The following is a 27,897-nucleotide window of genomic DNA, read 5'->3' as shown; positions in this document are numbered from 1 at the left end:
TAAGTTTAGATTATATGTGCATATGTTTTATATATAGACATACTTATCACATATATATAGAGAGAGATTACTTACACAGTAAATACTATATAAATTGAATAATGTTTGAATGTAAGTAGTTTAAAATTTGTGGTGAGTCTTTCATCAGCCAACAATAACTTATTTGGAATATTTGATTCTAATATTGTTGGGAGTTTTTCCAATGGAGTACACCTGTATATACATATGGAACACGGGCATGCATATATATGTACAAAAACTCTTAAAAATGAGTTCAGCTTTTATAAACACTAAACACACTCTGCCTGTAAAATGTTTTGCTGCAGTTTGTATCATTAACTCAGATTTACACCTTCATGTTTGAGATTGACTATTGGAACTACCTATGCATGTAGATTTTTGTCAATTTCCTCTTCTCCCCAAATAAATCAGCTAATTAAAAAAAAAAATTGTGACCATTTTTATAAACAACTACTTTATTAAACAAATCATTTAGTTTAAACATTAATCCATTCCACCCACAAGGAATTTTTTTTAGAGTATGATAAAATCTCATGAAATAAAATAAATGACTGAATGGTTTAAATAATTATTTTTAGGATTTTTGCTTTTTTTTAAAAAATTGTTTTTTAGTTTTAGGTGGACACAATATTTTATTTTATTTATTTATTTTTTACTGTGGTACTGAGGATCTAACTCGGTGCCTCACGCATGCTAGGCGAGTCACAACCCCAGCCCCATATTTGCCTTTTTAACATTACATTTATTTGAGATGGTGATAGGAGTTAAAAGGATAAGGTTAATGTGTTTTTAAACCTGTTGAAATACAAGCTTGTTAGTATTTTTCAGTGACATACATTAATGTGACAGAAAGAACAATTATATGTATTAAAATCCTGCAATACCTTTTCTTCATTTTTCTTACACCCAGTGGCAGCTACCTTTTGTAAGCGGTTAGAGCCCCCTTCCAATTGGAGTTAAACTAAAACCTTGAAAACTAGCCTAAAATGTTCCATAAGGATTGATTTATATCACCACTAAAAAATACGTATCTAAAATAATGAAGTATCACTGATATATTTGCCTATACATATGTACTGACCTATCAGTCAAGATTTAGCACAGAAAATTGTGGTGTGTTTGCAACTTTTGGACTGACCTGGTTAATTTAGGGAATGGTACAAAGTTGTATAGAACTTTGTATTCTTCCCAGTGTCCTGTTTACTTGATGTTCTTTCTCTGTCCATTTGCTGCTGCTTTTTCAAAGTAGTCCTTAGTTTTCTTCTTTGAACAAAATTTGGGTCTCTTTTATTATTCCCACCCTTTATCTAGTCTTGAGTTTCCCTCTGCCCTTAAAACATCCAGTTTCTTTTTATGTATTAAATTATTTGCCTCCCACATTTTTATCCAATTATGAGCTTTGAAAAGGGAGTATCTTTTCATGAGGCAACCTTCCTTTATGATATGCTCTCCTTGCTGAGATGCCCCTTTCACCTATCTGGAACCTGCTTGATTCTCACATAGAAAGCTACTAACGTGATCCATTTGAAATGAAACTTAACCAGGCACCTCCTTGCCTGAAATTTTTCATTGGTTTCCTCTTTCTTGTCTAGTAAGAAAGGAAAAAAAAAAATTCAAGTTAACATGCTATATAAAGTACAGCTTCTACCTTTCCCTTTTTTTAAAATTTTTTAATTTAATTTTTTTTTAGCTTCTACCTTTTCCATTTTGATATTTCCTACCTCAGCCAATGCTTTTTTTTTTTTTTTTTTTTTTTCATATACCATATAGCCACACACCATCTGGGTTTACTCAAAACTAGTCTCTGTCTGGAATGCCCATCCTCTTAACTTCACTTGGCTAACTCCTGCTTATCCATGTAGGCCTCAAGTAGGCATTATTTTGGTTCTAGAATCCAATACAGGTTGCTGAGCCATGTGGGTGGGAGATGGTGTGCAGAACTCTTGGCACATGTTTTACTTAGTTAATAGACGAGCAAGCATTTTAAAGAGCATGTAAAACTCAACTGCAGGAAGTAGCTGCTGCCTAAGGTCAGTTGTGACCATTTCATGTCATTCTAGTGTGTATATTTCATTCTTTTTTTCCTTCAGAGACCAAGCTTTTTATATGTGTGTTCCATCAAGTGGAGGGATCTGATAACTAGGTTTTTAAACATTCTGATCTTTTTACAGACTTTAATTGGCAAACATTAGACAAAGTTATCAGGTATATTCAAAATATGGTAGTTGTATTAAGGACTTTCTGTCATCCTAGAATCCTGTGTTTTGGGTAGCTTTTATTTTCCTCTGGAACAATGTTCTTTATCTCTAAAACGTAGGGTTCAAAACTAAAATGTCAAAAATGTGAAGTTACCTGCTCATCTTCTTCCTGATCTTATATTTCAATTTCTAAAGACAGTTCTTGTTCCTGGGAGATTTCCTTTATGTCATTATAAAGAAATAGGCTATTCTTCCTTAGCTGCATCTGCCAAGCAACACTGGCAGCCCTATTACTAGGATAGTAACTTATTGGTAATTGGGCTACACGGCAGCCTGATTTGTACTACAAAGGTAAAAATCATTATGCTGCTTCTTGCTCAACAACCACTTATTGAAAAGAGATTGAAAAGGGTATGAAGACCTGCTTTTCAGAATGTCAATAAAGTGCTTCCTCACAAGTTTAGTTTACCTTCTATGTTTTTCTTTATTGTAATACTCTTCCTGGAGGTGACTAGACTACATAAGACAGCCACCTGTTAGTCACATGCCAGCATAAATTATAGATAAAGAGTTCCTCATAAACCACCACAGTGAGATTGCATTGCTTACTTTTAGGTATATTCCATTATTTGTCCTATTTTTTGTGTTTTTATCTGGGAACTCCAGGCACTTTTGCAAGACTGGGAAGAATAATAAAGATTAAAAATAATTGGGAATTTTTTTACAGATAACAGAATGGCTTGAAATGATTTTGAATGTGGTTGATGAAAAAAAGAACTCAAATGTTGAGGTCTTTGACAGATTATAAAATTTTTATGTTTATTAATAGCTGGGGAAGAATTGCATAGGCCTTGTTAAAGCAAAGCACATAATAAAGATACCGCACTATAGACTTTATACCATCTTTTCAGTGTACTTCACATACTAGGTAAAGTTCTGGGAAGCAGTTGAGAAGTTCTGTTTAGGATAACATTGCTTAGGTTTAGAATGAAATACTTTGTGGTCCCTCAACATCAGCATGCTTTATGCTTCTTTGGTTGTCACAAGTGAATTTTACTTGACAGCACCTGCTATATGAAGTGATGTCACACCATGCCCAAGATACGGGCAACCCACCAGCTACATGGCATGATAACTCTGCAGGCCGAACGGCAACCTTGATAATTATAAGGCCATGGATAATATCCCCCCAGGGGTTCACAGATCTTCTGGCAGTGGGTGTAGCTCCGCCTACATTCTATACAGCAGATTCCTTCGTGATCCAGTCTAGGATCAAATGTCATGCTTTCTCCTTCCTGCTGCTGTGAAACAAAAGAGAATTATCTTTATTTTCTTCATAATGAGGTTATAGCATCCTGAGATTTTTTTGGACTGAATACGCCATAAGAGATCAGCAAAATCTACTTGTAACTGCCATTTAGAATGTCTTCTGACATGAAGGAATCCTCACCTACCTAATCTGTTATTGGCAGAAAATTGTGGGGTTTTTAAATGGCACTCTGAAGTTCTTCTGTGCCTTTAATGAGCCATGATTATGAATATTCACACGTGAATAGTATGACTCAACTAGTTTCAAGTAAGAAAACAAATAATATGATCAAAAGTAGCATTTCTGCCGCTGCTAATTTTAAGTCGGTGAAACACTGGTGCCCTTCTTTAGTAATTTTTTCCAAGGCTCCAGGGTGCACATTTTGAAACCCATGGGTCTAAGCTAAGAACAAGTTTCGGTCCCAGTTCTACTTGCTTCCAGAACATTGTCAAGTCATTTAATTTCTCCTGTCTTCTTTTCAGCAATAAAATGGGAATGTTATCTCCATAGAGTCATAAAGGGTCTATAACATTCAAGATCCATAAGAATTCAAGACAGCTTTGCCAACAATCATAATTGATGTAAAAATGTCTTTTCATTGCTGGGGAAATTATAAAGCTGGGAGGAATCTGCCCCCTGCTCATTTGCATATCGGGTTTACCTTTTCAAGAGTATCTAGGGATCAAGATTCTGTATGCTCTAGTATTGCCCCTTAAAATTCTCCTTTTCATTTAACTCTTTCCTTGGAAGTAGCTGATTGGTGTTGGTGGGAAATGTACTCTTAATTAGGGGGACAGGTGTTAAAATTTTTTAATTTATTAAAAAATGGAAAAAACTGAATATTGAACATAAATACACTTACCTCAATTTGACAAAGTAAATTCTGACATGAATTTGAAGAGAATTGAAGGTATTATAACATTCCATTTATAAATACATTAGAAATGCCTCCAAAATAAAAGGACATTTTCCTACACAACCACACTGTCATTATTGCACCTAACAAAATTAACAATTCCTTAACACTATCTGATTCAGCCATGTTCAAATGCCGTTTTCAAAATATCTACTATTGTTTTTTATTTTTTTTCTCTCCTTATCGCTTTGAGATTAGGTACATCTGGAACAAAAACAACCAAATGAAATTATAGCTGACTTTTTGGGCAATGGTGTCAAAAGATCTGCTGGTTGAGGTCTTTTCTTATCTGAGGGTTCAGCAAGATTTGTCAGGATTAAAAAAAAAAATGTTACTCTAAGATTCTTTAAAGGAATATGTGAAAGACAAATAATAGCCCAACATATAATAAAGGGAAATATTGTTATAACTGGAGTGTTATTTAAAGAATATGGATCACTCAAGTCTAGAACCAGGGCAAAGTCACCCTACTCTTCTGTAAAGGGGCTAATACCCTCATCCTTGGAACTGATTTCAGGCCACCCAGCCACCTCCAGGATCATCAACTTTTGTTTGCCACCCAGCCACCTCCAGGATCATCAACTTTTGTTTGCCTATTCAGATTTTATTTCTTAGTTGTGCTTATGGAAATACTATGGCGTCCTGAATTTTCTGATAAGATCTGGGATTACTTAAAAGATACTGTTGGCTTTAAATCTTTCTAAAACATATTAGCTTGATATGATAAACTGGAAAATACATTTGTAACACATGAAGCAGTGTAGGACTGAATGCATCACACATGCACACAGTGCATGAAAAGATGGTCAGCTTTACACATAATAAAAGATGAGCAAGATAAGACGTAATTTTTTTTTTAAAGTTTGATGGGTGTGTAGCTAAATTTTAGAGGACATGCTCAATGTGTGTGAGGACCTTGATAACTCCCAGTATCACGAGAGAAAATTTTTTTTTTCTTTCGATAGTAAGTGGGTTCTTCCATTACCATTTGCAGACATGTGGCTGGTATAATTCCTTAGCAGCTTGGTATCCGTTAAAATATAAGAGTCCCATCTACTTGTATGCAGCAGACCCATGCATGCTTCAGTATGCTAAAGACAACATGTGTGCAAAAGATACAACAGCTAACGATGAACACATTAATGCTGTGTACTAGTCCCTGTGCTAAGACTTCACCTGCATTACCTCATTTACTCCCCATATCCCTGTGAGTTCTCTAAAGATATTTGCTGTAGAGAAATGATTTATATGCCTACCAAAGCAGAAATATATAAGTTTATGTGCATCCATATGTTGGAATACTACTAAACGAAAAGATACATAGAATTATTGTATATTATGTAGGAGTTATAGGCAGTCTTTAAAATGTATATTAAGTACATGTAGAACTATGTAGAAGATATGGAACAAGTTCCAAAATACTGTATTTTAACAGGAGTGAAATCAAGACATTGGCTGGGGATGTGGCTCAGTGATAGAGTGCTTGCCCAACATGTGTGAGGCCTTGGGTGGGTTCAATCCCCAGCACCAAAAAAAAAAAAGAAAAAATATTTTATATATATATATATTATATATATATATATAATATATTATATATATTATATATATATTTTATATACATAATATATATATATATATATATAATACACACACACCCATAACCTGGAAAGCAAGGCATAAAATCTTTGTGTTACAGTGTGTTTGCACATATGTGTGTGTGTGCTTCTGCAAAGAAACTGGGCAAATAATAATTGTTAATAGGCTACTGCTGGCAGGGTGTCTGGGATGGAAGGGAAACACTTTACATTGTTCCCTTTGTAGAGTTTTTTTTTTAAACTGCATACATTTTTTATTTTAATAACTAGTTACAAATATGTATATTCTTTTGCTGCCTGCAAAATACAGTAACTGTAAATGATACTTTGAAGAATTTTGAGTTTTTAGCACCTTAGTGCCATCCTAACATCAATTCTCCATGTTGCAGGCTAGTGTTTTCATCTGTGTTTGAGTCTATCCCTTCCTTGAGGGCTGAGAGCCCTCAGGGCAGAAGTTAATAACTGTGGGCACAGGGCCTGAGAAAGAACAGGTTCTTCACAGATGTCTCTTAAATGGATGAATAAAGTGGATTTAAAGAGGAAAAGAGAATACTTTCACATTGTGTGTTGCTTCCAGGGTGCATACACTCTTGGAAACATTTTTAAATAATCAAATACATGATATGAATTTGTTTTCATGGGTTTTCCTGTGACAAAAAGGGAGAGCAAAGAAAGTAACTTTGAATAGAGTTAGAACCAATGAGGATTTTACATTTCAAAGGCAATGTTAAGTGTTCTTACCCTTAATTATAAATCTTTTGCCAAATAGATGAGATGTGTTTTTGAAACAACTGAGTAAAGTTCTCAGTTGAATATTAAGTGCTTGTATGAAACCTTAAGTAGAAAGACCATTTCAGAGTTACTTTGAACGCATTCCTCTGGGCATGTCACCAGAACACCAGTACGCACATGGTAAGGATTATCAGGATTGAAGGGTTCGGCATCCTCTTGAACACTGGGTCTGGTTTCATTATTCAGTCTTCCAGGGCCTGGGCTGCCCCGGGACCCACTGCGTGGTCTTCTTGTGGTCATTGGAACAATTTTTCTTGCTACTTCTCTTCTTTCTCTCTGGATTTCTGCAAAAATTGATGTGTATTAATCCATTTATTTGATTAAGCAAGTTAGATCTGCATTTTTTTCAGGGTGAAAAACATAAGAATGTCAAAGTATAAACGATACTCTTGTAACTTTTTGTACTGATGATTTTATGAAAGCATCTTTTAGAGTCTTGGGTCTGTAGTTAAGACATACAGATAATTCCTTTTGGTTTTATAATACTAACTGAAGCAGACGTTGAAAGATGTTTGACAAAATCCCATTCTCAACTGTTTTCTTTTGACCATTTCACTATGGGGCTGAGTAAATAAATACTGTTGATTTTCTCTGCCTCCTTTACAATTAGGAATGGACAGATGACCATATCTGGTAGACATAAGCAGAATATGCTAGTGCAGCTTGTGGGAAAGTTTGTTTTATTGATACAACAGGACAGTTATAACTTCCTCTATCTTATTTACCCTTCCTGAATGTAGATGTGATATCTAGAGTTATAAGAGCCAACCTGTGACTATGAAGTGTTAGGCACAAGAATGGTAAACCACCATGCTACAGATAGCAAAACGCTAAGTTAGAAAGAAACATGATAGTATCACAGAGAAGCTAATAATGCTAGAAACTTTATACCTCCAGGCTTCTGGCTGTTAAAAAATAATTTAAAACAAAACCATATTTGTTGAAACCACAGATCTGTATTCTATTTCTCACAGCCCTAAGTATTCCTCAAAACATCTTTTTATTTAGTGGTTTTGGAAACTGAACCGAGGGCCTCACATATGCTAGGTAAGCACTCTACCACTGAGCTGTATTCCTAGCCTAATAGACCAGTAGTTGTAACTATTCCTAAAGGATTGGCTGTATAGGTATAAAGCTTTATAGTTTGCAAAGTACATTATCTTGGCTGATTCTCATAAAAAGTTCTATAGGATTGAAAAAGCAGCCACTGGTATATATGAGAGCCTCAAGTCTTGGGAAGACCCAGGTGGCCTGGCCACAATCACAGATGTGAACTCTGATTCCAAACCCCCTCTCTGGTTAATCACACTGCTTCATACATCAGGCAGTGCCACCATTGGCCAAGTAACAGATGAAAAGTACCATACAGTATGCACCTTGGTGTCTCCCTGTGCTTCAGTTTCATCTGTAAAATGAGTATAAAAATATTTACTTCATAAGATAGTGATAAGGTTAATGAAAATCTGTATCTAAAGGTTTTAGCACAAGTGTTTATAATAAGCACTCAAATGTCAGATAATGACGATTATATCACGCTTTGTTATTTATGAACACTTAGTATGCTTTAAAGCTATAGATAATTTTGGATAAACATCATGGAGACCTGGATTCAGTCCACAACTCCTTTTACTAGCTGAATGACCTCAGGCAAATTACCTAATCTCTGTGAACCTTGGTTTCTTCATCTGTAAAATAGGAATATGAAGAGTCACCTCAACAGTTAATAATGAAGATTAAATAAGGACAAAATGTAATGTTCTAGAGAAGTGCCTGGCTCAAAGTCAGAGCTCTGTGGACATCGGCGCTCTGCTTCCCTTCTGACCTGCATCCAGGCACCATTTACAGCATCTTTGATAAATGACCCCAGTGACCTGCAGGCTTCCAGATTGCAGAGCAAGGGCTACTGGACCCTGGAGTTGAGGGCATTTATTAGAATTAGAGGGGAACCAGACACTATCTAGAGGGAGGTTTATTTTCTTGATTTTATTGTAAAATACAATCAACAAAAGATTGAAGCAAGCTCTGCCCTTTGGATGGGGTCTCACTAAGTTGTCTCAAACATCTGATCTTCCTACCTCTGACTCTCAGATGGCTGGGATTACAGATATTTTCTACTGAGCCCAGCTTAACCCTTCATTACCTTTATTTTTAATATTTATGTTATTCCATTCTTTGGAAATATAAATATATGTATTTGGAGATATGTATACATATACATACGTATTATGAATACATTTATATTTATATATAAAATTATGTTTATATGTAAATGTATAAGATATATAAATGTATTTATATATAAACAAATATATAAAGGATAAATATGTTTTTAACCCTTTTCTAATCTTGGGGCATTTGGCTGGTTTCTTCTTTTCTCATGCACAGAATATATAATTCTTTTTATTTATTTTATTTTTTACATTCCAGGGATTGAACCCAGGGTCTTGTGCATTCTAGGCAAGTACTCTGCCACTGAGCTATATCCCCAGTCCCATATGTGTAATTCTTGTATGGATCTTGTGATGATTGAATGTGGTCATGCAATTAGACTGTGAGGGATCAAGGAACATCTTGGATGAAAGGAACAAGCTCCTTCCCAAGGGTGAAGTTACTCAGTGTCTATCATTTAGCACTGCTAATTATACTGTCTTCCCATCCCCACTCCTCACCTCCTTGTCCTGCACTGTTATTTTTGCATAGCATCTTGTGTCATACTGTATAATTTTCTTATTTTAATTTAATGTCAATTATGTCCTTTTGCTACAATGTAAAACTCCTTGATGGCATGGAATATTGTCTGTTGTTCACTGATGCACCTCAGAAGCCTTAAATAAGTTATGTGGTACATGATAGGTTTGTCAAATGAGTGAATGAACTCTGGGTAAGAGACTTTGTCTTCAGACAGAATGTGATTGGGGAGAGCTCTATGTGGTAACAGTGTGGGGACTCTTGTCCTTGACTGGAAAATGTAGTTCCTGGGTAGTAGAAAGCATGAAGGCTCACTGTCATGGTTTGGATCTGTAATTTACCCCAAAAGACTCATGTGTTGACCGCTTGGTCCTCAACGCAGTAGTGTTCAAAGGTGGGGTTTTGGGAAGTGATTAGATTATGAGGGCTCTAACTTTAGCAATAGGTTAATTCATTGGTAGCTGAGTGGACTACCAATGAAAGTCCATTGGAAACTCTAGGCAGTGGGACATGGTTGAAGGAAGTAGATCACTGGGAGAATGCCCTGAAAAGGTTTATCTTGTCTCCAGCCCTCTCCCTACCACTCTTTCTTTGCTTTCCAGCTGCCACACCCTTCTGCCTAATCTTAGGTGCAGAGCAGTGTAGCCAGCCAACCATGGACTAAAGCCTCTGAAACTGTGAGAAAAAATAAATCTGTCCTCCTCTAGTTTTTTTTTCCTCAGATATTTGTCATGGCAGCAAAAAGCTGACTAACAGCCCCACCTGGGTGAAGGAAGGTGGGGAATGGAAAGCAGGATTTTTGCAAGTGACCATAGAATTGTGTTACAACCACTGACCTGAGCAAGAGCATAGATGAGAAAAGCACAGACTATTTGGCAGTCCTTCTCCAGCCCCTTGGTGACAGATATTACTTACTGACATGCCTGGCAGCCACTGTCAGTGGCTTATGCATTGGATTCTGTCAGCTTGTCCTGGGTTAGAGAGTAGCCATCTCCTCCAGGCTTTGGAACAGAATAGGAACTAAGAATAAGTTAGTCATGGAAGAATCAGAAACCTATACTTTCTCAGCCTGGTGGGGTATTGTTTTAATTGTTGTAAAACCTATAAACAAAAATTTTTCACTTTATAAACATTTTAAAGTGTACAGTTCACTGGTATTAAGTGCATTCACATTGCTGCACAACCATCACCGTCCATCCCTAGAACTCTTTTTCATCTTGCAAACAGCTGAAACTACCTGTTAAACACTAACTGTCCATAACAAGTCTCCCACCAAGCCTAGTGACTCTAATGCCTCTATTTTCTTCATTTCCATTCTATTCTCTTCTGGTGTTCAGTAGAATCTTTCAGAAAACAGCCTATCTCAGCTTTGTGAGGAGAAAGGCTTTCACTCCCTCCCCTCCTTGAACCAGAGCTACAAAGTAGACCTTGGGAAGGTCATGACTGCAGTAGAAATGAAGTGAGAAGCCCTCTAGAGACAGGAAAGACTCAGGGGAAAGAGTGAGGCCTGCTGGTCTCATCTGCCCTTTGTCACCTGGAAATAGCTCAAAAATATGCTCCAGCCTATCTCTGAGCCCCAGGGACCTGGAATTTATTTTCTCCGGACTTGGAAGCTGATGCTCAAGCTTAGAAGTTGAGGAATCTCAGCCTATACCCACAGCAGCTTTTAGCTGTCCCATAATTCTAGGTTTGAGCACAATAAAGATTCGGTGGCATGACAGTTTCTTAGTCCCTTGATTCTATGCCTTAGGAATAAAAAAAATGTAAAATTGGAAGGTGCAAACAAGTGAGATTAAGGAGCACAGCGGCAAGAAGTGGGAGCATCATAAATAAAAGTTGCAGGTAATGCAGTAGTGTTCTGTCTTCCTGCACTGCCTCCTTTTAACCCTGTTGCTCCTTCCCTTCCACAAGGCAGTCACAGCTGTCATTCTCCTTGTCTTTTATCTCTCATGCTAATTACCAAGACACCATCACATGCATCCTGATGTTATCTTTCTTGTTACATGCTCAGATCTGTGGAGAGGCAGGGAGGAATCTCACAGGACCAGGAAGAATTCCAAGCACCATTAAGAGAACTTAAAATGTTACCTTTTGGATATGTAGGTTTAAGCCAGAAAATAGGAAGGTTGCCACAGAGTTCTAAGACTTTAGAACTCAAGAAGCTGATGTCCTTCACAGGTTGGTCAACAGCTACCCAGATAAGAGAATTTTCTTCATATTTAACAGGCATGATCTTGCCTTCCTGAAATTAAAAATGAAATGCATGAGTAAAGAAGATGGTGGGACATGCTTCAGATTGAGTCGTGGGTTGCTAAAAGATTAGTTTACCTTGTAAAAACAGAATTCTGTGTGTGTCTTGCATGTGAGTGTGTGTGCCATGCACACACACTTTCAGGTTTCAATCTCTTTGTAGCTCTCTTCACAGTATTCAGCACACCTCCTGTTACCCTGCCTCTGGATAGCTGTAATGTGTGAATGGAAGTGTTCTGTGTTGAAGTGAAAATTACTTGATACCAACTTTGAGATTTAGGTTAATCTGATGTTTTCGATCAAAGATCTTTTTTTTACAAAAAAGCAATTGAACAGACCCTGAAATCCTATAAAGGATAGAGGAACCCTTCATTTGAAGTGAAAATCTTTTGGGGTTTTGTTCTGCGGTTTCCTAACAACAATGGAAAAAGCAAGTGATTGGTTCTTTAATGTCTCCAGTTCAAAGTAGTATTTAACATAAACCATTTCTCCATTTCTCAGCTATAACAAAACATATTTCAGATGTTCCTTACATCAGGCACACCACTGAGATTTCAAAGCTAAACCCTAGATTTTCTTCTACAGAGAGATGCTGAGGATGGTTTGATAACCCAGGAGACAAATTTATTTTTGCCAGGTTGTTCCTTTCATGTATTTATTAGTTTGCAATAGGTTGGAGAAATTAAAATGTTTTCTCCTTACTTTTCAGTTAAAAGCAGCACTTCATTTATGCTTTTTCCCTCAGGCTTATGGTTGCATTAAAACAACTTAAAGTTATTGGAAGAAGCTAACACTCAGGTAATCCAGTTATTTACCTTAAATTAAATGGCTCCATCCAGGAAATGAATACTCTCTGAGTACAGTAGCTTTTTAAAGTTATATCAAACTGATAAAAAATTTATGGGAGTAAGTGATGCATAAATCTGCCCCATCATAATCTAAAGTATGTGGGGAAGAATGGAATGATTGGGATAATGCATATATATAGATGCATTCTATAAGCTAAGAATGTCAAATAAATCTTGGGGCACATACTCACAGTTTCTTATCCATTCCTTCCTCCTGTCCCTTCCTTGTAACACAGTCCTACTTCCTTGGAGGCAGCCCCTGCCAGGACAGACACTTGCTTTCTCATACTGTCCAGTGGCCTATGTGCCTGGCTGGCCAGTTCTGACTACTGAAATCCAGGCTGGAGTATGTTGAGGAACTGAGATCTGCTTTTACCTATCAAATTTAAATCACAGTTCACCCTGTTCAGCCTCTTTTGGACTAAAGAAGAGGTTATGTGGTGTCACCACGTTTGGAATTGGAAGGAAAGGTAAAAATAAATAAATAAAAATCAAAGAGATGCTGGCCCCTGAGCAGTTCCACAGCTGCCTACTTCTGCACTGCTTGCTGTGGGAGAAAAACAAGTCTCTATTTAAGTTACTCTAAGTGAAGTTATCTGCTGCTGACAGCCAAGCACACGTCTAATTCACACAGTGTATCGGCTGAATTGGCTTTTGTCCATCAGAGGGTCCATCATGCATGATAGAAACAACTAAAACACAGGACAAATAATCTACCTCTTATGGCAAAAAAAAAAAAAAAAAAAGAATCAGGTGCAAAAATTGAAATACAGAAATATTTACCATGGTGAATTATTTTTTATTCAAAAATAATTATTTTTAATTATTATTTTTTTGAAATAGTGAAAAATTGAAGATAATGGAAGTGTTCAAGAATAAAAGAATTTTGGGCTGAGGTTGTGGCTCAGTGGTAGAGCACTTGCCTACCATGTATGAGGAGGCGCTGGGTTCAGTTCTCAGCACCACATATAAATAAAGGTCCATCTACAACTTTAAAAAAAGAATAAATGACTTTGAAAATTATAATCACATAATCTACAGGGTAATCTACATTTTAAAAGAACTAAAGTGAAAATAATAATACAGCAGTCTCACATCACTTATGAAAATAATATCTGATACACACCCACCAACACAGAAAATCCACCAAAATATTAACATTAGTCATCTGGGGATTGTGCCATTCTGGGTTATTCTTTAAATTTGTATGTATTTCCAAAATTTTCTACAGTAACTGTTGTTTTTAAAAATCATGGAAAAAACATCAAAAAGTAACTTATAAAATATACTGTAGGCTTATGAGTAGATCTGGGTAACTATGATTGGGGAGCTGGTTCTTATGGAAAGCACAGAGAATGAGTCCCATGTCCTTTTCTGGGGAGGATGGCAAGGATGATAGTTCACTAAAGTCTTTATGATTGAAAGTGAGTGGTACAAATGTATTTAAAAAATAGTGATAATGCAGTAAGAGAGTTTCAGGGGTCAGAGCAAAGGAGGCATGGTTCCCATTTTTAGATTGGCATCAGTGGGTTACACAGAGAGCATGGGCTTCATTCTGAGCTGCTCAGCTCAAGAGGAACAATGAAACGTGATCAGAGGAGAATGGCTGGACCAATGGAGTCTGGAAAACATCTCACAGGATGAATGCTGGGGAAACGGGGAGTAAGCAAGAGAAAATTGCTCATGGTGGGCCACTTTCAAAACTTTGTCTTTTAGCTTATGCTTTGTTTTGTTTTCAGACAACAACTGCTGCTGCTCCTTTGAGGGCAAACAATCAGGCAGTTTCCAGGCACCTTCACTTACCCATATTTTCCCTCTTTTGCCTTGAGGAAACTAACACTTGCTTCGCTTCCCTCTCAGGGATACTGGAAGGCTCAGAGATGATCATAATAAAATTAGCAATAATGAACAACAGTCTTTCATTCAACATCTAGTAGATTCTTTAGGATCATGGGCACAGTGTGTGTACCCCCAATTTTCAGATGACAAAACTGAGACTCAAGGAGTTAAAGCCACATCCACAGCACTAGGATTTGAATCCATGTTTTCTGTTTCCAAAGCCCATTTTCTTTCCACCATATTTGAAACAACTTAAATGGTACACCATAATAGGTGTGACCACTTTGTAAGACCTAACATCATAAAACCATAAGGTGTGATTGTTAAATGTGTCTTTAGAACTCTGTGGAATTCTTAGTGAATTTTGAAAAGATCAAACTTAAAAGGCAAGTTACTAATAATAAATGGAAGAACTATGTCAACAAAATTCATAAATTGATATACATAGAAAAGGAATTAAATATATGTTACATAGCTTTCTTGCACTGACCTTGAACTAAAAGGAGGAAATTGTAGAGAAGCCATCTCAGCTCAATGTTGGGCAAAACAATTTAGAACCTCCCCTGATAAAGCTTCTGGCCCACAGTTGGTGTACCTTATCATAGCTTTACTGTGGAATCTTAATCACTGATCAGATAATTTCCTAACATCAGGCAAGTGAGGGTCATGTGGGGACCAAGCCCCTTTCTGCACTTTTAAATGTGACTTCCCCAGATCTTTAATACATCAACTCAGAATGATCCTTTGGAACCAGTAGGACAAAAATAGTTAAAATTGCTTTGGTAGAGAAGAAATAAAACTGAGGTCTGGTCATGAACCTGTCCCTGGAGATGGAAGGGGCTGGTGCCTTCAAACAGTAGCTGCCAAAGCTCTCACTGTCTGAGCAAGTGGGTACCCACCAGTTGGGAGGAGATGCTTTGTTTGGTCATGGTGCCCACCTCCGGAAGACGAGCCTTCACCTGCGCTTTGATGTAGCACTTCTCTCCTCCAGCAAAACGGATTCCTGTAATGCCCTAGGAGATAAAAGTATATCCATCCATCTATCCATCCATTCATTTATTAACTGTTATGATGCAGGCACTATTCCAGGTGCTGGGTATGGGGGATGAACAAACCATAAAAATCCCTTCTCTCATAGGATTTACCTTTTACCATTATTTACTAAAAATAAAACAAAGGTAGAAATAAGTGTCATGAAGAAAATAAGCCAGAGAAGGATAGAAATGTCAGGGAATGATACGTTAGGCAGCATAGGAGAAGAGACTACAAGGGGGTAATATTTGATTGGGTCAGAATACGTTGGTGACTCCACTGATGACCACAAGTTCAGATGAATTGCTAGCTTTTCCACAAAACCTCTCTGAACTCCCAGTTTAGGTGAGTCCGTCCTCTTGTCTCTATCTCTCATTTGGCATTTAGTCTACACTGTTTATTTAGTTACAAGCTCAAGCTCAGTATCTTTGTCTTATTTCTTTTTTCTTTTTGGTGATCCTAAAAAAAGTCTCAAAAGATGTTGGTCAATGCCAAGCACAATGGCACACACCTGTAATTCCAGTGACTCAGGAGGCTGAAGCAGTAGGATGGCAAGTTCAACGCCAGGCTCTGCAACTTAGGGAGATCCTGTCTCAAAAAAATATATCTGTACCCATATTGATATAGATCTATATGGCTGGGGATGTAGTTAAATGGTAAAGAGTCCCCGGGTTTATTCCTCAGTACCACACACACAAAGAAAGATGTTGGTCAAATTAATTCTACTAATTCCTAATTGTCCTAAGCTACTGAGCCCAGAGTAAACAAAAAGGCTTATCACGTCACCAGGAGATGAACTCTGCTCCTAGACCTTACCTGAGAACCTGGATCTTTTGTTTTTGTCCCCTGTGATTCATAAACAGTGTCTCCACCTCATCTGCCTGGGGACCAGCCTCAAGGGAAACGCTGGCACAGGCTCCATCTTGGCTGAAGCTCAGCCACTGCTTCTACCCGCAGAGGACATGAAGGGTAACTGTATATTCTGTCCCTGGAGTATTTATTTTTGCTCTGCTGGTTTTGATTTCATGACAAGCAAGTAGCCAAAAATAGTCTTAAAGGTCATAAATTTTATTCCATAATAATGTAGACCCCACCTCCGAGTCTGAACCTTGACAATCTTATGTGTGTTGAGATGGATGTCAGGATGATAACTGAATGGATTGCAGAATCGGTGCTAAGGAATGGGGGAAGAAAAGCACTTAGAAATCAAGGGATCCTAGCTCAGGATTCAGTCCTTTTAGGTGAAGAATAAAGTTAATTGTTAAGTCACATGGGAGGAGATTCATTGAAAGTTCTGCTTTATTTGAATTTAGCACCAGGAACCTTTTGAAGCTGGTGGGTAACACTTTGTGAATGGAGTAGGAAAGTCTCATTCATTCTTTCCAAAACATCTCGTTTTGTTTTTTTTTTTTTTTTTTTTTTTGCCTTGAAGCCTGGTTAGCCACGTGCACATACATAACCCATTTTTCCTATTTCTCCTGGCACCAGGTATCATTCAGACAAGGTATGGTCACCATCCCCTGCTTCACAGAGGAACTTCAAGGGGTCTGACTTAAGCACCAGAATGCCCTGGAGAAATTTTAAGAACACAGATTCTGGGCCCTCCCCAGAGATTCCCATTTGATTGGTATGGCACTGGTAGTCTTAAAAGTTCCCCAGGTATCTATAATAAAAAGCCCAAGTTGAGAACTACCAGTTTAGGGTAAAAGGAACTTCTTTAGGAAACTAAATTTTGAAATGACTGTAATTACCTTTGGACCCAAGTTTCTTCTGTACCAGTGTCTCATAAACTTTCCCTTGCATCACAGTCATTTGGAGGACTTGTTAAATAAGATACACCCCCAGACTTACAAATTTGCATTCCAGCAAGCTCTTGGATACTACCCTGCTGGTGGCCTCAGGAACACACTTGGAGAACCACTGTTGGCTATGCTATCACCCAAAGTTCTGCTGCTCTTATCCTATATGTCAATCTAGGACCGATGGTTCAGAAAAACAGAAGGCAGTGGAGAGATATGACTGCCTTCCTATGTAATATGTTCTCTTAACTTCAAACACTCCTGTCCTCTGAATGTGAGATGTGTGGGAGGAAACACCATAACCCCCAAGGAGAGAGTTGCTTCTGCTGAAAGATTAACAGCACCAAATGTGAATCTAGCACTGAGTTGGTTCTGACAGTCTACACATTGTAGAGAACTGAAACCCCACAGGGGCAGGACCAGCAGGAAAGAATTCACACGTATTAACCACCTTGTCTAGCTACAAATCCACATCAAGCGGCCAGACATCTTAGGAGATTAAACAGAGAACTAAAGGAAGTACAAGAAAGTCAAGCAAACCTCCTGCTTTTTGCAAACAACCAAGGCCTTAGAAGCTGGTGATAATGAAGAAATTTGCTAACAAAGGCAATGAGTGAAGATTTCCAAAACCTAACATTTTTTTTTTAATTTAAAAAATCACCTTAGCTGAACATTTTTTTTCTTTCTAGGGCATTTCATCTATTTTTGTGACTCCCAGAAGGCTCTCAGGAAGGCATGGAGTCCTGCCCCTAAAGGGTATTTTAGAAATTTTTGGAGGAGTTTTTCGTTGTTACAAAGATCAAGATGCTCCTGACCTTACTGGGCTCTGCCCAGGGAGACTGGGTCCCACAGAGCCAGGGGTAGTCCCAAAGAACTGACTGTCCTGGGTCTAAGAGAAAAACCCATCTATATAGGAATCTGTGCCTAGAACCATACAGTGTTTTACATATAAATAGAGAATGATTTTTGGCACAGTTGAAATGTACAATGAATTTCCTACAAATGCAATTACAGGGAAAATAGAGAGAAATTGGTACTTACGTCCACTGTTTGAGAAAATGATATAACATTGCATTGCCAAAGCACACTTGTGTCCATCTGCATTTCGGGTTGTGGCATTGACAGTCATTCAACTACCCCACATGAATTTGACTTTATTATGTTTTCTAATGCATCAGGCTAAACGTTTATATATGAGATTCATATTTTACTATAAATTACTTTCATTTTATTTTTCCTTTATGTTACAGTTGAGGACTATATTGATTTTTTAAATCAATAACCTACCTGCCTAGGTAGATTATATTATCCTTTTCTCCTCCCAGCTTTCTAATTATAAGTTTCAAATATTTACAAATTAAATGTACAATGAACATTCATGTACCCATCAGTATAATGTGTCTTTTAATTTCCAACCAGGATTTTTGTTATTTAAATGGGGTATTTAGTCTGAGGGTCTCAAATCAGCAGCACAGATGCTTGTGAGATTGTAACCTCCTAGAACCATACACTCATGCACTATGAATTAACCCAATGTTTGTTTCTCTGAGGTCACAGAGCCCAATGTACTTTTTTTCAGTGCTCTTCTCCTTTGGGGGTTCTTTTTTGTTTGTTAGGATCTATTAAAACCTTGGTGGGGTCCTGAGTGAACAGGGGGACTGATCATTTATAAATCAGAACCTATCATACTCTGGCCCCACCTATGTCTCCACCATGTCTCTTCCCCCTTTGGAGTGTACTGGAAGCAGGAATATACATCTCTATTGGTCATCGCTTCCTGGACCTCGAGAGTCCTGCCCCTACCTCTCTGTTGAAATCCAAATTGTTCCTCAGGATGACTCAATTGTCATTATCCCTGTCAAACCTGCTCAAAGCCCCTAATGGGCAGCAATGCCAATATGACACTCTGCTCACGGCTCATCTCAACACATTTCCTGGGCAGACCTGGCACTGTTTCTGTGTGTGTGTGTGTGTGTGTGTGTGTGTGTGTGTGTTTGTTTGTGTTTGCCTCCCAGACTGGACTGGATGGTCCTTGAGGGACAAGTGTCAGTCATCTTTGCATCCTCTGTGCTTAGCAACATCCCGTACACAGAGGGAGCCTCAGTCAATAACTTCCTGAATTTGACTGATGGTTTAAAGTAGAAGAGAAACTAATAGTGCATGACCATAGAGGCTGATTCATGTGTCTTCAAAAGTCCAGGCTTGTTTAAACCCATAACAGGTACTATCCATCAAAAAAATGTTCTACTCACCAGTTCTGGCTTAGAGAGATGTGGAAGCTATCAAAGAAAATTGATCAGTTCATAAAATATTTGTGGCCCTGTTGGTCTATGAGAACAAAACACAATCAATGCCATTATTAGAAAGAAACAAAGGATTATAAAACAGATATATAGGTTTGGGATTAAAATATTTTCAAAGGATACATGAACATCTTGAGAGAGATAGATCTTTTCTTTGTAGCTCCCTTTGCATATCTTGATACTGGGGCACATCATAGGCATTCAATTTTGTTCTGGATTGAATGATGTGCATGGAGGAGTCACATTTTATTAGTTTATATTGAGTAGTACAAAGAAAAAATGCATCTCCCTGTCCTGGGTCTTGCAGTAAAAGCCTTTAATAGGTCCAAAGATTATACTTGCGCACTGACCAGAACCATTTGCAAAGCTATGACCAAACAAAGTACAGCTGGGCACAGTCAGAGCTGCAGAGCCTGTCTCCAGGGCGAGACCACTCTGAACATAGCCTGTCCTTGCCATCATCGAATAATGTGCAACATCCCAGGGCTCTAATGTTAGCATCTGTTGGACATTCAAAAGGACTTGCAAAGTGCATTTGGTGCCAGCAAGATGAGTGGTTTCATTTAAATGAAAAACATCTTTAGTTTTTCTCATCACTCAGAAGATGGGTCAATGAGATGTTTGTGGACCAATAAACTATCGGAAGAGACATTATTTTCAAGAGCTCTTTTTCATTTTGAAGTTTCACCTACTCCATCTTCAGATTTAATAGGAGAACCCAAATAGTGAGGCCTCTTCCTCATTGCAGAATGTGAAAGAGAATAAGATATTTATGTTGGCTAATGGGAAATTAGTCTGGAGTGACACTTTGGATGGTAGCAGATGTAGGCTGAAGCATCACTAACTAGCTTAATATCTCAAATAGCCTGTAAATTAATTTTTTGTGGTAAAACAAAACAGTATTCGTTTTCAAATGGAATTTGAACGATTTTTCAGTAATAAGTCATGGCTAGAGAACACAAACTATAAAATAGATTTTGCCCATTCTCATTTCTGTATTAAATGGAAAAATATATAAGTAGATTCTATTTGTTGTTGATGGGTCTATGAGATCCTTAAAATTTCCTTCCTCTCTAGAAATTCAGATTTCAGACCTTGCAACATTCTAGGATACATTTTATTTATTATGTTACAGAAGACTACTTGAAAAGAAATAGTTCTTTGAAGTCTTTCTGCCAAGACTTTATATAATTCTAAGAACTTGCTCTTTTCAATTGTGATTTTTTCCATTTTTTGTAAATATCAAGTTTTATTTTGACTTCTCGGCCCATATCTTTTATTTCCTAGAAGAAGAAAAATTTGTTTTTCAAAGGAGTTTTCCCAAGTGCACGGATTTATGAATTTGACAGTTTTTTTTTTTCTTTTTTACTTTTGGAGACAGAATTTTACTGTAGTGCCCAGTCTGGCCTCCAACTCCTGAGCTCTAGCGATCCTTTTGCCTCAGCCTCCTGAGTTACTGGGACTAAAAGTATGCATCACTGTGCCCAAAGGTGTTATTACTATTGTTTCATATTGTCTTTTTTCCATGGAAGTGGGGTCCTCTCCTTTTAAAAATCTGAAGAACAAAGTATGTGGTCCTTTCTCAGAAGGAATATGCTACATGCTACATGCTGATCAGTGGCACTAATACTACTGTAAAGAACAGTTACCATGTGAGTGTGTGAGAGAGATGCTGTATCTCCTTGAATTAGAAAAGTCCCCCAGGCTTGCCTGGTTAAACTCTCTAAATGCATGAAATATACTTACATTCTGGAAATCATTAACTTCAATTGCTTCTTCAGCTCCGCTTCCCATTTTAAAGGTCTCCAAGTTGTTCCCAGCATCTATTTCCATTGACCCATCTTGTAATTTCCCATTGATACTCATAGTATAATGGACATTGTAAATCTAGAAGTGAACATAAGAGTTAGTAATGCTTTCTTTTTCTAGCAATTCAGGATTTGTCTTTAGAACTGCAGTGTGTGACGTAGCTTTCAAATTTTTCAGAGACATATGGAATCATCCTTAATAGTAAAGCATTAATATATGAGGACTTCATCTATACACCAATCATGAAATACAATGATATCTGCTATTTGCAATCCTGGCTGCACATCAAGAGCCCCTGGGTAGACTCTCCAGGTAGCATGCCTGGGTTTCACCCAGGACCAATCAAATCAAACTTATGAGGATGGGTTTGAGTAATGATCTCTCTTTTCTAAAGTTCGTTCTATCATGCAGCTGGGTTGAGAATCAATGATGGATAAAAGGAAATTGAGAAGTGAGAATCAACTGGGTTTTCAGTTGAAGAAGTCTGTTTGCAGTGGCACCTGTTTAAAAATTGATCTTTTAAATCCTTTGGTCAAGATGAGGCATGGAATATGGCATATACTGGACTGGAGACAGGACTAGGCTATATCAACATAGAACAGTACTTGTAAAGAGCATGGTCAAGGTACATATCTATTCTGAGTCAGAAGAGAAATACTCCACTCTATGGGATGAGTGTATGATATTGTAGTGCATATTATTGGATGAACCATGTAACATGTATGGGAGAGGGGAGCCCAGAAGAGGACTGGTCCAGGAATCAGAAAAGCAGCCAGCCATGCCACATATCCCTGGGTCTTAGAAGTTGCCTGGAGTATAGAATGACGAAGTTGGACTCATAGGTGGTTTTCATCTATGTACCTAGAATTCTGGCACTCCACAGGCATGGCCCAGAGCTGAGGGTGGTGAAGCAGGTGGAACTGTGATGTTCCTTCCCTGTCTACCCACAATCTAGCCAGAGAAGTTCTGCTTTTTCTCTGGTGTGTGTGTGTGTGTGTGTGTGTGTGTGTGTGTCTGTCTGTCTGTGTGCACATGTTACATTTCTGAGTAAGATTTTGCTAGAAAAATTTCACCATGTTTTTTTTTTTCCACATGTTTTTGTGTTTGCCACTAAATTAAATGATCCAGAGGGCTTCCTTAACTTTTTTTGTTGTTGTTGGTACTGGAGTTTGAACCCAGGGCCACTTAACCACTGAGTCACATCCCCAGCCTTTTTTAATATTTTATTTAGGGACAGGGTTTCACTGAATTGCTTAGGGCCTTGCTGAGTTGCTAAGGCTGGCTTTGAACTCATGATTCTTCTGCCTCAGCCTCCCGAGCCACTGGGGTTACAGGCGTGTGTCACCACGCTGGCTCTTAGATATCTTATTACTGTGCTGGTTTAAAAATAATTCATTTGCTGTTCCTGCTCAGTGTGCTGCTGTCCTACTAGATTTGTGTGCAGCAGAGATAGTACTGGGGCTTTTCTTCTTTCTTTTTTTGGACTTAGAGGCATGTCTATAGCTACTTATCTTTATCTATCTATTTTATATATGATGAATATAAATTCTGTGTGAAGACACATATGCATACGTGTACATTTTCAAAGAGGATGGACTGAGAACTGATGAAAGACAGTTTGTACCTGATGTCAAGCCAGCCAGTCAGAACTGCAAATAGCTCCCATTTAATTCAAGCCTGATTTTTCTCCCTCATTATGAAGAGTCACTGTCACATGGACAAGCACTGGAAACCCTATCTGTTCTATCTGTTGTTATTGGATCATTACTTGGAGAAAATTCATTAGTACAAGACCTACAGAGTACTATTTTATTCTATCATCAGAGATGTAGAAATGGCTTTGCCATCCCCCACCCTTTTAGGCAGCAGCATTCATTTAGCAGGACAGAAAACATCAGCATCTAGCTCAGCCTGACCATCGCACTGCCCCTCTTCTCTCCTTCTAAGGCACTCTGATGCCTGCGGTTCATTGTCTCCCACACTGGCCCCATCAGAGGAACCACTTCTAGGGGTTCTGATTTAGTAGAGCTGGAGCAGAGCCCACCAATCTGTTTTAGCTTTGTCCCTCCGGTGGTCCTTAAGTGCAGCCAAGTTTGGAAAACCTGTTTTCTTTGGCTAAGTCAGTGCTTTCTGCAGGTCAGGCTGAGAAAGCAGGCTCTGTTCTGGCCAGTGCTCTCTGAGGAGCCACTGTTCACATGGCTGGAATGATGACTGTCGAAAGGAGCCTGGCAGACAAGACCCCTGTGAGTTCCTGCTGGCAAGAATGTCCTCCACTCAGGTGACAAGAAGCTTTTTTTCCCCTTCTTTTCAGCATTGCACATAAGCATTTACTGGAAAGCAATGCAACATTTAAGAACTTAACCATTTCCAAATTCTTCACAGTTCTTCAGAAGGCAGGATCATAACACAGAAGATTGGCCTGTGGTCTTCTAATTTCATTATCCCACCCCCAACAAATGCTGCCTAATTAGGTATTACATCCTTTGGAAAACAGCATCAGCCCATCTTTTTGTATTATTTTGTTTTGTTTGGATACTGGGGATTGAACTCAGGGGCACTGAACCACTGAGCCACATCTCCAGCCCTATTTTATATTTTATTTAGAGACAGGGTCTCACTGAGTTACTTAGGGCCTCGCTGTTGCTGAAGCTGGCTTCGAACTCATGATCCTCCTGCCTTAGCTTCCCAGGTCGCTGGGAGCTTTATTGTATTTTATTTAGAGACAGGCTCTCACTGAGTTGTTTAGGGCCTTGCTAAGTTGCTAAGGTTGGCTTTGAACTCTTAATCTTCCCGCCTCAGCTTTCCAAGCTGCTGGGGTTACAGTTTACCATGTCTGGCACATCAGCCCATCTTGTATGCATAGTATTACTATTTTCATGGCATCAGCAGTGAGAAGCCCGAGCCCTCCTAAAGCTCTCCTGAACAGGGGTAGGGGTAGCTCAGGATGGGAGCCAGTCTGCAGTTTCCAAAGTTCTGGGCTCTGAGCTGGGGAGGAAGCTGGGCTGCTGGAGAAGCAATATATTATCTACTCTAAGCTCAGGGAGTTGTTGGCACCTAAGGCTATTTCTATCCAAGTACAATGAAGTATATTATTTGCCAAAATTCTGCTCAATATGGTGCCTTTTACAGCCAAGGATATTTGCTAATCAGTTTTTAATAAGGCCTAGGTTCTATAAGATTAATTACATAATGTTTGGGAAAATGTCTAGAAAAATTAGTCTGAGAAGAAAGTCCTCGAGCAATGGTCTCCTCCCCTCATCCCACAGGGTGAGGTTGTCAGTTCACATTGTTGGGAATTTCCCATATGTCAACGACTTGTTCCATTTACAATAATGTGGATGAAAAATGGCCTCAATCTTTGAGCCCAGTCAGTTATCCCCTGATTATTAGTACCCCGTGCTTCATTGTCCTCCAGCCAAATTTCAGCCCTGTCCTCAGGGACTTACCCATCTGAAAGGGAGAAGAAGTGAATTATAGCTGGTTTTCCTTTGAAAATTGGCATAGGGAAGCTGAGGCACAGCTAATCCCCAAAGAGAGACAATCCATTTAGTTTGATATGTCTTTCTGCTTGACGAAGACTTACTTTTTTTGATTATGTTTTGTTTGGGTGATTTAGATTTGTATTCAGGGAAGGCAAAACCTGTGCATGTGCTATGCTTAGACGGTGTCAAGTTTAGCCTGTTCTGAATTTTGTAGTTTGTTTTTCAGAGAAGTAATATGGATTGACATAGGGCATTTTGAGAATTAAAAAAAAAAACTACCATGATTTTCTTCATTCTCCTGTCTGTGTAGGCAATAGAAATAACTTTGATTCTTGGCAATAAAATATGATTCACTATTCCTCTGTATTCTTAGAATTTAATACTCTTCTCTTGAACCAGACGACCAAACAGCTTGCAGTGAAGTGGAAGAAAAAAAGAGAGAGACTCATTTATTTAGTATGATTATTGAAACTCTCTAAGAATCTTGTCAATCAGCCGTGTTGGTCTTGAATAATTAAATGTGGAATGATATTTCTTTTATATAAATCATGACCAAACTATATACTAAAAAAAATTAAAAAGCAAAGCTATTTTTATTCCCAAATGGCCTGTACTATTGAGGTTTTGCTATCAAAAGATAGCATTTATATTCTAATACCATCAGATTTCCCAAAGGGATGACAATCTAAACCCTGCTACTAATGGAGATGTAGATATTGAAAACGTTCTCAGGTTCAGATTTGCTGCTTTCAAATATGAGCATCTGGCCCAGCTTCTATATTTAAAATACAAATACATTAAGGCACTTTTCAAATCCACACAAAATACAGTGCAATTCTGATCTTACAAATTGATGCTTGTAAATTTGATATAGTCTCTAAAACAGACTCAGTGCTAAATGGCATGCTTATCTACATTAGGCATTTGAGTTAAAAATACAAATTATGCAGTGACTGCAGAAGATGTGATGTGTAAAATGGTTGAATTGCTTTCAGCACCATTTTCTCTAAGTACTGGAATTTGTTCATGCTTTGAATTTCATGGTGGGAGAGGGGGGAAAACAGCAGTTACAGATCCTAGGAGGACAGTGATTAAGAAAGAGCCCTTTGTGTATACCCTGGGGATGGAATTCTTTTCCATTAGTTGAAATAAGCTTATACTAGACCTGGCAATGGTCATCAAGATAAAATGCCCCCTTTTACATAGGTGAACACATTCAGGTATTTAGTGAACACACTGGAACTCTGCCCAGTCAAGTTAGAAGCAGCTTTTATATTCCTTGAGAGTTCATGGAGCTTTAACATAAATAGTTGCATACAAAGAAGGTAGGACAGTAGTTTGTGAAACATTTACCATTAAATCACATGTGACTAGGCCAGAATAGATTCTCAAAGAGATTTGCCACTATTAAGAGTGAGAGAGAGAAAGAGAGAGAAGGGAGTGTTAGTAAAAAATAGGTCACAAAACCCTCCTGAAAGATCAAATTCACACCCAAGTATGGGTTGGCTGTTTCTCCACTCCTTTGTCCTAGGTCTTTAATTTCTACTCTTTCTCAGCTGGAAGGGGTCTTAGAGGTCATTCAGTTCCATTTCTTCCTTTAAGAAGGAGGAAACCAAGCTCAGAGAGGTGAGATTCCCTACCCATGATCACACAACTGCCTAGTGTAAGCCCCAGGCCAAGGGGGGCCAACAGCTTTCCTGCGAAGCTCCACTGCTCTTCCGTTTCTTTATTCTTTGTTAAAACTTTGACTTGCTATGATGCTTTCTGTGAGTAGAAAGCAGCATAGTCGAGTTGGATGGAAGAACGGAGAAGGTATCCCTAGAGGACCAGCTGGCCACTGAGTTGGCACTTCACAGACCAGTGCTCTAGCTCCACCTAGGGGGAACTTGAACCGAACAGAAAGGACCCTGCCACCCTGCGCGCCTCCTGACCCTGAGCACCCCGACTCCGGTTTGTGCCTGGCGCTTCATTCTTTGGACTCACATGATTGTCACTCCCCTTCCAGAAGTAGAAGGCCCCGATGGCACCGAAGAGCAGCAACACCGCCCCCGAGATGAGGACCACGGCTCCGACCTTAAGCAGTCTAGCGGGGCTGGAGGGCTTCACGGTCACTGTGGCATACGCCTGCGGGCGGGGGTGGAAAAGGACCAATCGTGCCTGCGTGGCTCACACCTCACCATCCCAGGGTTGCGTCCCCAGGGAATCAGGGGAGTTGGTGAGAAACAGCCTGTCCTGAGCTCCCTCAAGGGTCTCTTTCTCCTTGTTCCCTTCCAAGGGTTCCTTGTTCTCAGGCTTGGAAGTGCCATCAGCAAAGTTTTCGCGGTGCAGAGTCACTGCCCTGCGGACTGCATTCTCCGCAGCCACGGGATGCCCTCGTCACGCTTCTCTGTGGATCACGAGCCCCTTGCACACTCACGCGTGGGGCGCCACCCCACGCACACATTTGGGCACCCAAATCCTCCTCCCCCTCCACACCACTCAACAGCACAAATCCCCTATTCCTCTGTGGATCCGGACACTCATGAGCAGCCCGGGCCCAAAGACTAACCCGCCAGTAGGACTGAGGATCCCGGGCTGTACTCACCGGGGGACTGCAAAACTCAAGGTCCTCAGGCCCCACCAGGGTGATGGGAACTTTGTCGGAGTTCTCTGCCATGGCTGCGGCGGGAGGAGCAAGACTCTTGGAAACTTTGCGCGCACTCTGGGCTCCGTCCCGCTGCCCCGACGTGCCGGCAATTCAGCACAGCGCGCGCACTGTCACGGGCCAGCTCCGCGGTCCCCACCCCTTCCAGAGCCTCACCTTTCTCCTCCCTTCTCTCTCCCGCCCCGGGGCAGCAGTAGGAACTCGTCCTGCATTCTCAGATGTCCCCCTTTCTCACTCTCTTCTATACAATGGCCACCAAGTAATATCCGGATAAATCTGAGTAAGGGTGAATGTATCCCCCAGAGCAGGAATGCTGAGTTCTGCGATTCCAAGAAATACTAAATTGCCAGGGCAATAAGCCGCCTACCCAAG

General features: G+C 39.2%; 1 protein-coding gene across 7 annotated transcripts; it reads right to left on the bottom strand.

Annotated features, from left to right (window-relative positions):
* Window positions 1-3,304: 3,304 nt before the first annotated feature.
* Cnmd (chondromodulin) lies at window positions 3,305-27,537 on the bottom strand. Of its 7 annotated transcripts, none has more exons than XM_076872455.1 (7): window positions 27,466-27,537; window positions 26,865-27,005; window positions 21,337-21,477; window positions 15,356-15,469; window positions 11,596-11,761; window positions 6,949-7,115; window positions 3,305-3,520 (listed from the first exon to the last, which is right to left on the bottom strand). In XM_076872455.1, exons 1-7 carry the CDS (start codon window positions 27,535-27,537, stop codon window positions 3,305-3,307), a joined length of 1,017 nt encoding a protein of 338 aa, XP_076728570.1. The 7 variants fall into 7 exon arrangements, with proteins under 7 accessions (XP_076728570.1, XP_076728571.1, XP_076728572.1 ...); XM_076872456.1 differs by having other exon boundaries at window positions 3,305-3,517; XM_076872457.1 differs by having other exon boundaries at window positions 11,608-11,761.
* Between the last annotated feature and the right edge of the window lie 360 nt (window positions 27,538-27,897).

Source organism: Callospermophilus lateralis, chromosome 12, assembly GCF_048772815.1.
Source record: "Callospermophilus lateralis isolate mCalLat2 chromosome 12, mCalLat2.hap1, whole genome shotgun sequence".
Taxonomy (NCBI): Eukaryota; Metazoa; Chordata; class Mammalia; order Rodentia; family Sciuridae; genus Callospermophilus; species Callospermophilus lateralis.
The sequence above is the reverse complement of the archived record's forward strand: the minus strand, read 5'-3'. Positions and strand labels throughout refer to the sequence as shown.